The sequence below is a fragment of the Procambarus clarkii genome, chromosome 22, assembly GCF_040958095.1.
Source record: "Procambarus clarkii isolate CNS0578487 chromosome 22, FALCON_Pclarkii_2.0, whole genome shotgun sequence".
NCBI classification, from domain to species: Eukaryota; Metazoa; Arthropoda; class Malacostraca; order Decapoda; family Cambaridae; genus Procambarus; species Procambarus clarkii.
The window spans coordinates 7,638,937-7,649,972 of record NC_091171.1 but is presented as its reverse complement, the minus strand read 5'-3'; the positions used below and the strand labels follow the sequence as shown (position 1 = coordinate 7,649,972).

The following is an 11,036-nucleotide window of genomic DNA, read 5'->3' as shown; positions in this document are numbered from 1 at the left end:
TCTTTAGGTTCTTCAATCCTTCCTACACTCGTAAGTTCAAGGAGAAATTAAATATTTTATCAGGTTCTTGTAATAATATTATATAACAAGAGTGTAGTAACTGTACACATGTGTGTATACGTTCAGTGTACATGTTAACAGGCATGTTTATGTACAGATCTGGCAGAGAATATCTATAGCAGGAATGTATTGAGTATGTTGAAAGCCTAGTGAAACCCGATCTCAATCCAAAACCTGTCCCTACAGGCGTATACGTATATATTGTTATGTGGTGTAATATAAAACGGTATTATTCTATATGCAAATTATGTGGAAGAGAAATAGTCCAATATGACAGACTTTTTAATTTGTGGCATATTTAAAATGACTCAGTGACAACTTAGATTTGATATTTCATTACTGATTAAATATTTAGAATAGGCAGCCTCTTGCTAACAGTTGATAGAAAATATGAAATTATGTAGCACTGAAACAATACAGTATAAATAAATACACAGAGGATAAGATGCCAGTTAGTCGTGCTTACTTAACCAAACGTCCACCTGGATGAAGTTATTGTCATGGAATAATGGTACATACGACTCCTTCAAATACATAGACATCATTATATTTCACTATGTCATATGTACAATAAATAAAAGTATAACAATTTTAAGTTCTAATATGATTGTGAGAGATATCTGTAATAAAATATAGTGTCTTTATCATATGATAGTGCCCTAAAGCCCTAGACTAGGCCACTCTCAACACCCTACTGAAGCTGTAAACTGTATGCATGTTGCTATTATGTGCAACAGATGGCGCTGTTTTTCAAAAACGCATGTTTTTACCTGTCACAGGGGTGGCATCTATATAGTAGGTATATAAAAAGACGCGCATATTCGAATGTAACGTTGTGTCAAAATTTCAAAGCAATCGGTGAAGAACTTTCGGAGATTACAGCGTATGTGCTCTTACGTCCAACAGATGGCGCTATTTAAAAAAAACATGTTTTTTCCTGTCACAGGTGAGGCATGTATATAGTAGATATATTAAAAGACGCGCCTATTCGAATGCAACGTTGTGTCAAAATTTCAAAGCAATCGGTAAAGAGGTTTCGAAGATTTCCCTCACATGAAAAACACATGAAAATCCCAGTTTTTCAGAAACAGCATGTTTTTTTACCGTCACAGACGTGACATCTATCTAGTATGTATATAAAAACCTGGTCGGATGCGAATGGAACATTGTGTGAAAATTTCAAAGCAATCGGTGAAGAACTTATATATATATATATATATATATATATATATATATATATATATATATATATATATATATATATATATATATAGTACCTAGTAGCCAGAATGCACTTCTCGGCCTACTATGCAAGGCCCGATTTGCCTAATAAGCCAAGTTTTCATGAATTAATTATTTTTACGGCTACCTAACCTACCTAACCTAACCTAACCTAACTTTTTCGGCTACCTAACCTAACCTAACCTATAAAGATAGGTTAGGTTAGGTTAGGTAGGGTTGGTTAGGTTCGGTCATATATCTACGTTAATTTTAACTCCAATAAAAAAAAGTTGACCTCATACATAATGAAATGGGTAGCTTTATCATTCCAAAAGAAAAAAATTAGGGAAAATATATTAATTCAGGAAAACTTGGCTTATTAGGCAAATCGGGCCTTGCATAGTGGGCCAAAAAGTGCGTTCTGGCTACTAGGTACGACATATATATATATATATATATATATATATATATATATATATATATATATATATATATATATATATATATATGTGTGTGTATATATATATATATAACTGAAAACTCCACACCCCAGAAGGATTCGAACCCAGACAGCCAGGAGCACTATGCACCATGGTGTACCTGGTTCCTTAACCACTCGTCCACCATGGCTGTTCAAAAGTCATTGGTAGGCGAGGCTATATCCCCAAGGACCCGACAGCACTTGGTGGTAAGCTTGGGCATAGACATTTCATCAAATCACCTCACTTTGTGGGGCAACATGAGCAACACAAATGCGAACAAGCATGAATGATCCCCAAGCCAATATGCAACTGAAAACTCCACACTCCAGAAGGATTCGAACCCAGACGGCCAGGAGCACTATGCACCATGGCGTACCTGGTTCCTTAACCACTCGACCACCGTCACTGTACAAAAGGCATTGGTAGCCGAGGCAGGGTTTAGCATTTGCTTGATGTATTGGAGGTTTAGTTCCGCAAAACCGCCTGCAGACCCATGTGGAAAAAATGCTGCGGTGTGGATCTCAGATTCACTAACAGTTATGGGTCTAGTCTTGCGTCACCTGCGGGTGGTGTAATGTTGTCGTCTCGTAGGGCTCTGGGTGGGGGTTGGCCTAACAAGTCAAATTTTCCTGAAATATTTTATTTTTCATATTTTTTTTCTTGTGGCATGATAAAGCTTTCAGTTACACAATATATGACTTGATTCTTTTTTTATTTTAGTTTGTTGTTGTTTAAGATTCGCTACTTGGAACAAAAAGTTCCAAGTAGCACGGGTTATGGTGAGCCCGTAGACTGTTTTTTTTTTATTTTAGTTAAAACTAAAAGAAATTTTATCAAACCTAACTTAACGTACGTAACCTAGCCTAACCTAACCTGACCTAGCCTATCCTAGCCTAACTTACGTCAGTAATTTATGTTCTTAATATACTAACGATAATGGGAATAAACTACTTTGGAAAGAAATATTTGAAAAGAACGAAAATCAATATGCTTATTAGGCAAATTGGTCCTTGCATATTAGGCTAGGTAGTGCATTTCTGGGTATTACATATTGACTAAGCATTTTAGGCAGTGCATCTCGTTGCGAATCTCTTAACTTTTCCTTCTTCCATACCTATGGTATCTAACCAAGCTAATATTCCAAGACTACTTAGTTTACATCTACCAATTATGATTACTATAATCTATCACAAAAAATACTTGTAGTGTCAAATACGTTTTGATATAGAAAGCGTTTAATTATATGCAATTATATATTAAATACAAATAAGTCATGAACAAATTCAATTATAGATTTTTGTTTTAACTGTGGTGATGTATTTGCGCAAATTACCTTGATAATAGTGCACAAAACAATATTTATTCCAAGAGGAAGCACTATTAGGTCACTAATTGAGACTGAACTCCATAATACTACTGATACATTTAACTTCGACTGTCTTTTCTTCCGAGCAGCCATAAAAATATTGTAATCCTTTCCTTGCTGGAACAGAGAAGCCACGGGTGTATATAAGGCAGAGTCTAGTCAGCTCCTGGCAGAAGTCGTCTGTCGTAGCACCGAGCCTCAGCACCACGAAAGAGATTGAAGTAGTTCCTCGGAAAGTTCTTCGACTCTTCCTTGAAACGTAAGTTACTTGGTTGCTGAAAACTTGAACATCACTTTTTTATACACAGATATCTGTAACAACCAGGAGTATTCTTTAAATATATTGGTTACAATTTTGTGTTTATTACTATTCATTTGCGAGATGTCTGAATTGTTGCAGAAACTATGTTGTGCTTACCAACTGAATACCAAAACAAGCTCAATAGTTTGGTATATTTTAGATGGAACGAGGGGTTAAAACTGAAATGTTTGTGCAAAGTACACAAGTATCTAGATGTGACATACTGCACCTCTTGCTTGGTCGAATTATTATTTAGGGAAAGAGTTGTAGTGAGAGTTGTCCTCAACATTGTGTTGAGGACGCATTTTGTGGACATTGTAAAATATACAAAAACCAGCCACAACTCTTCTGTACTGGAGAGTCTGAATGTAGGATATTTGGTCGGTGGATTAAATTTAATGTTTACTACATTTGAGGCCCAATTTTACACTTTGTCTAATAGCTTTAGGTATGTCTTATGACAGGAAATTCAAGTTAGTGGAAATTACTCCACGAATTGTAGATTATTAGACACGCCTTTGCATTTAATTATTCTAAATGATTAGCGACCATCAGCAGGCATGCAAATTTCCAAGATCATTTAGATTCAATCTCTCATATGCTATGTAAGGAAGGGATTTTCATCACCCTTTATAACGATATATTAATCGATGCGATTTGCATCATGTTATTCATGGCTAGCTTTATCTTAACCATTATTTCAGTTTTTACTTGGACAATAGTAACTTTCCGACATTGTCCCCTGCGTATAATGGCTTTGATAGTTTTATTAATGTGATTTACACAATCTTTCATGTCTACTGTGAATTTAAGGGTGCAGAGAAATTTAAAAAATTAGACTCATGTTTCTGGAATGACGTTAAGAATGTGGTTGTAGTAATTGCTCCTCAGAAGAGGCCTGATCACACTACCCTGGGTTCACATGCCCTCTGACCTTCTCGGTAACTTAACTAAATTTCAAGGAGACAAAATCTCAATCAACGACTTATTCCGAAATCTTGCACACAATTCCTTTGTGCCATATCTTATATGCTACTATCCAGACCTTTACCAAGTCCCTATGTAACTCAATTTTGCATGCCATGATAAACAAATGAAAAGATATATATAATCTGAGAAAATACAGAAGTATCATACTGAATATATAGATAAAGAAATATCTAAAATAAATAGTATTTACAGAAGGTTCATTATTCCCGTTGGTTTGCTGACACTTTTCAACTAGAAAATTATTTTAAGCAGTTCAACCACTCACAAAGACTTTAGAAGATGTATCGTGCTCCCCTACAATGTTAAATTGAAGAACTTGAATCTTTGCAAGGTAGCTTATAGACACACGAATATCATTAATAAATTAAAGTTCAGAACAAAGTAAAGAGAAAAGAGAATAGATACAAGATAACAAATTTAAGTTCATAACAAAGTAAAGAGGAAAATCAAATAAAGGTGAGTACTCTCTTCCCTGAAACCAATGTCCAGGAAAAGCAAATCAGCGAGACAGGTCAAAATTTAGCATAACACATGTATGACATAAGAGAGACATTATAGTAGGTAATGAACATAATCCTGGTGATGTTCATGATTGCCACACTGGACATTATATTGATTCTCATAAATGCAGGCCAATTTTAATGATAAATGATTGTTAAGAGATGAAATGTAGAATAAAGCATTATATCATTAATTTCAAATTTCAACAAGTCTCAAGGTCAATTTCATTTTAAGAAGATAACTTATCGAGTCAAGGGGGATACTAAGGGGAAACTTTTGTTTGTCAGGTGAAGTGACGTCTCTATCATTCAGGTGATTTTTAATGGTTCGGTAAAAATATATAGAAAATTTAGCAATAGTTCATATATTATATTTAATATATATATATATATATATATATATATATATATATATATATATATATATATATATATATATATATATATATATATATATAAATACCCCGAAATTACCATCTCTTTTAAGGGTCTGAGTTTGGTGCAGTAGGTTAAAGGCATACCTGTTATGCCAGTTGCTGTGAGGCTTCTGTGCTGGCTAGTGTTCGAGTCTCCTGGTGGGAAAGTGTTCTAGATATATATATATATATATATATATATATATATATATATATATATATATATATATATATATATATATATATATATATATATATATATGTGTGTGTGTGTGTGTGTGTGTGTGTGTGTGTGTGTGTGTGTGTATACCCCATATATATATATATATATATATATATATATATATATATATATATATATATATATATATATATATATATATATATATATATATATGTGTGTGTGTGTGTGTGTGTGTATATACCCCATATATATATATATATATATATATATATATATATATATATATATATATATATATATATATATATATGGGGTATATACCCCATATATATATATATATATATATATATATATATATATATATATATATATATATATAAATATATATATATATATAAATATATATATATATATGTCGTACCTAATAGCCAGAACGCACTTCTCAGCCTACTATTCAAGGCCCGATTTGCCTAATAAGCCAAGTTTTCATGAATTAATGTTTTTTCGTCTACCTAACCTACCTAACCTAACCTAACCTAGCTTTTTTTGGCTACCTAACCTAACCTTACCTATAAATATAGGTTAGGTTAGGTTAGGTAGGGTTGGTTAGGTTCGGTCATATATCTACGTTAATTTTAACTACAATAAAACAAAATTGACCTCATACATAGAGAAAAGGGTTGCTTTATGATTTCATAAGAAAAAAATTATAGCAAATATATTAATTCAGGAAAACTTGGCTTATTAGGCAAATCGGGCCTTGAATAGTAGGCTGAGAAGTGAGTTCTGGCTACTAGGTACGACATATATATATATATATATATATATATATATATATATATATATATATATATATATATATATATATATATATATATATATATATATGGGGCACCCGCGTACACTCACATGTTGTCTTCTACCACCCACTATTTTTCTTATATTTTGTCATGTTATTATTTAAAACTTCATCACACAAAAAGGATTACAACATTGGTTACATACAAGGTACATGACTGCTTGTCACAGGCTGTCGAATTCCTCCAACTCCTCAGATGGCGGGCAGGAACTATGGGTACAGTGTGCATTTCCTCTCTGGATCGCCACACTAAGGCGCTGAAAATTGAAACTGGCGTCTCTAGTTGTTTCAATTAATACATAAATTCATACAATGCTGATTGCTGATTAATCAGCACTTCGGTGCTGATTAAGCAAGTGGGGCAGCTAACCACAGAGAAATAGCAAAATCAATCAAAAACAGGCGATTGGAAGGTCAATACATCTTTGTTCCCATAGCGTCTGAGACGCACGGCCCCTGTGGTAGGAGTGTCTTGGGATTTTTTAAGGAATTTAGTTCCAGGCTCATTGACATCACCAGAGATCCAAGTGCTGCCAGTTTCTTGTTTCAGCGCCTCAGTGTGGCGATCCAGAGGGGAAACGCCTGTTGCATTCTCGGTCCCTGTCCGGAAGCGGAGGAGCTTCAAGAGATCAATAACCTTTAAGCACTCACTGTATCAACCAACGTACATCTTATAACCTTTAAATATCTAATAAAGTACAACAAGACACACAAGGAAGGGGTGGTAGGAGAAAAGCACACAGGAACTGTACTGGAGGAGACCTAAACATTCCTTCTAATGCGTTATGTGTGCTTTCCTCCGATGATAAGGGTCCCCCTTCTTCCAGCCAGAGGTGGTACTCCCCATCAATATTAAAAAGTGTGTGTGTAAAATACACACACACACACACACACACACACACACACACACACACACACACACATACATACATACATACATACATACATATATATATATATATATATATATATATATATATATATATATATATATATATATATATATATATATATATATGTGTGTGTGTGTGTGTATATTATCTCGTACTACTAAAGCAATTGTCTTTACAGATGTCTTCCTGGAGCAACCAACCTGCCATGGATGATTATGGCCTGCCATCCTCCAACCCTTATGGGAACTTCACAGTTGTGGACATGGCCCCTAAAGACATCCTTCACATGATTCATCCTCACTGGTACCAATATCCCCCCATGAACCCAATGATGTATCCATTACTTTTAATATTCATGCTCTTCACCGGCATACTCTGCCTGGCAGGTAACTTTGTTACCATCTGGGTGTTCATGAACACCAAATCTCTCCGCACTCCTGCCAATCTCCTTGTTGTTAACTTGGCCATGTCCGACTTCCTCATGATGTTCACTATGTTCCCTCCCATGATGGTCACATGCTACTATCACACATGGACACTTGGCCCCACATTCTGTCAAGTTTATGCCTTCCTCGGAAACTTGTGCGGCTGTGCATCCATCTGGACGATGGTGTTCATCACCTTTGACCGCTATAATGTCATTGTTAAGGGAGTGGCTGGTGAGCCTCTTAGTACAAAGAAAGCATCTTTGTGGATATTAACAATATGGGTATTATCTATTACCTGGTGTATAGCACCATTCTTCGGCTGGAACCGCTACGTTCCCGAGGGCAACCTTACTGGCTGTGGTACTGATTATCTGTCTGAGGACATTTTATCCCGCAGCTACCTATACGTCTACTCCACATGGGTCTATTTCCTCCCTCTCGCCATTACCATCTATTGCTACGTTTTCATCATCAAGGCTGTTGCTGCCCACGAGAAAGGTATGCGTGATCAGGCCAAGAAGATGGGAATAAAGTCCCTGAGGAACGAAGAAGCACAGAAGACTTCTGCCGAGTGCCGCCTGGCCAAGATTGCTATGACGACAGTGGCTCTGTGGTTCATTGCTTGGACTCCCTATCTCCTCATCAACTGGGTCGGCATGTTCGCCAGGTCCTACCTGTCTCCTGTCTATACCATCTGGGGCTACGTGTTCGCCAAGGCCAACGCTGTCTACAACCCTATTGTGTATGCCATCAGCCACCCCAAGTACCGCGCTGCCATGGAGAAGAAGCTGCCATGTCTCTCTTGCAAAACTGAAAGTGATGACGTTAGCGAAAGTGCCTCAACTACCACCAGCTCAGCGGAAGAAAAGGCAGAAAGTGCTTAGACTTTTGTGGGGAACTCCGTACTTCAACTGATCAACGACTGTATGCATATTATATATCATACAATGTAATTTAAAGTAATTCCCTAAATGTAGCAATTTTCTAGATTCTAATAAACCCAGCATCATATGTGGTATTTATTTTCTTAATTCCTTGCCAACATGTGTATATGTGAATTTATTCAAATAATTTTATCATAATAAGAAAAAAGACAAATGGCCTAACCATGTTAAAGCCGTCTTTAACTTCTGACTTATTACAGTTTTATTCAAACAAACTTCCAAAATACAAGCTGTATGCCTTACTGTATACTTTACCTGTTCAGAGATAATCATGCTGTACATTAGAGATTACAAATGAGTTCACTGGATGATGTTATGCTGGCATTATCTGCATTAGTTGACTTTCGACTTGAAATATTAAAGAAAACAAAATTATTCACCGTCACCGACTGATAGCAAATGATTCATACTGGCTACACTGAGTGTCTTATGCAAATAGCTTCTCTCCATCGACTAAATTCAATATTATAACAAATAAACAATAAGCAGACGATGAGTCACAATAACGTGGCTGAAGATAAGATGACCAAACCCCACACCACATGTAGAGACGACCACGTTTCGGTCCGTCCTCGACCATTATCAAGTCCATTGTGAAGGGAGAGAATTGTTGTTGTTTTATATTCAGTTACTGGAACAAAATTTCCATGTAGCACGGGCTATGGTGAGCCTGTAGGTGGAGGCTGATTGAAGCCATTACCAGTACCAGTAGCTGGTACTGTAGATCTGTGGATGAATGGGGTCTGGAAAGGGGGACAATGGGAAATATAGTCCGCAGCTTCGGCGTCGCAGTGTAGAGCCGGGGCTCAATCCAGCAAGGGCGAGGATTTTTGAATAGATAACAGAATCAATCACACTGCACAAAGCACTAGGGGAGGGAGGGGGTTGCCAAGAGGCCCGAGCAGCAGCCAGAAGTCTTTGTTTGATATTTCATTACATCATCACTATCTCAGGGAGCCCTGGGCTCTATTTTTTCCTGTTCTTCGGTTTCTTGTTTTGGTCTTCGTGTCTGTGCCTGGGTGTCCACAGGCGACAGTGTAGGGTGTCGTGGGAGATCCTCGTTAATATCCGCGGTAAGTTGAGGGTGATCGCCTGGCCATTTATGACAGCGGTGTATCAACCTGTGGGTGTGTCCAAAATGCCAGGTGCATCGTGGCCCTCAAACATGGGCACACGTACCCGATGAGACGTCGAGACTGCATCTTCGGAGCCATACTCATCTACGCCGGAGAGATCCTCATCATTCACATGCTCTTCTGAAAGAGTCTTCGTCCTGTGTCGCCAGTATTCCTGCTTTTTTTGTGTTGACTACCGCTGTCAGCGTCGTCTGGGAGTCCGCAGTTGTCGTCAGCTGTGGGACTCTCTCCCGGGGTGGTGTGCAGGGGTGGTAATAATGAACATGGAACAGATGAATAATAATAATAACAAATGAGTAATAATAAACAGACGTTTATTATTACTCGAATCATCATAATCAGGTTAAGTGGGCAGAGCCCTGAGAATTTGCAGCCAGGAATTTTTGGTGAAAGTATAACGAAAATATATGAAATTGGGAAAAAGGTTCTTGCATGTCGCGTTTGGACAAACAAATAAGCCGTTCTACAAACATGCTTCCAAGTCTAAACCAAAGCTAACAAACTCGCTGGTTTTACCCTATTTTGATGGACTAGAAAAACTTGCCCCAGCTCTGAAAACCCTTAATATTAACCCAGTTTTCAAAAATAATAATACAGTTAAGTCCATTATAATTAAGAACTCGTCTCCGTCTGAAGCAGGTTGTGTGTACTCCATCCCTTACAATGAGTGGGCACGTGTTTACATCGGCCAGACTGGTAAATCTCTTTCCTCACGTTTAAAACAACATTCATATGCTATTCGTACAGCCCAGCACTATAGTGCATTGTATTTACATTCCAGTTTATGTGATCATTCTATCAACTTCAGAGGGACAAAATGTATTGTTAAAAATAATGGTTCGTTGAACGAAATGTGACCGAGTCTGCTCTGATCAAACAATGGAACAAGCCTTAATGCAAGCCCTGGCATGTACAAATTAGATCCCCATAAAAGCTTCAATATAGCACGTAAATACAATGTAGCATCCATTTAACTTGTGTTTATTTATTTATGTATTTATTCCAACCAGCGGCACTTAAACGCTATTATCCAGTGTTTTGTTGATTCCACTATGAGAGAAAGAAACATGTATTTTAAATTTACCCTGATATCATTCTTCCCTACCCCTTTTCGACCCTATTTTTCCATAAAGTAGTTTCATTCCCAATTCTTGGTTGTCAGGTGACCTGCCCTGGCGGGTCTACCTACCATGTTTCCTTCTTTCCACACACACCTTCATTCACCACACACATCAGTCATAGCAGAGAGCCTGAAA

The 11,036-nt window shown here is 37.0% G+C and overlaps 1 protein-coding gene across 1 annotated transcript; it reads left to right on the top strand.

The window, feature by feature from the left end:
• Positions 1-3,249: 3,249 nt before the first annotated feature.
• On the top strand, positions 3,250-8,711 carry LOC123757279 (rhodopsin-like). Its single transcript, XM_045740830.2, has 2 exons — positions 3,250-3,388; positions 7,451-8,711. Exon 2 carries the CDS (start codon positions 7,451-7,453, stop codon positions 8,582-8,584), a length of 1,134 nt encoding a protein of 377 aa, XP_045596786.1. The 5' UTR covers positions 3,250-3,388; the 3' UTR covers positions 8,585-8,711.
• The last annotated feature ends 2,325 nt before the right edge of the window (positions 8,712-11,036 follow it).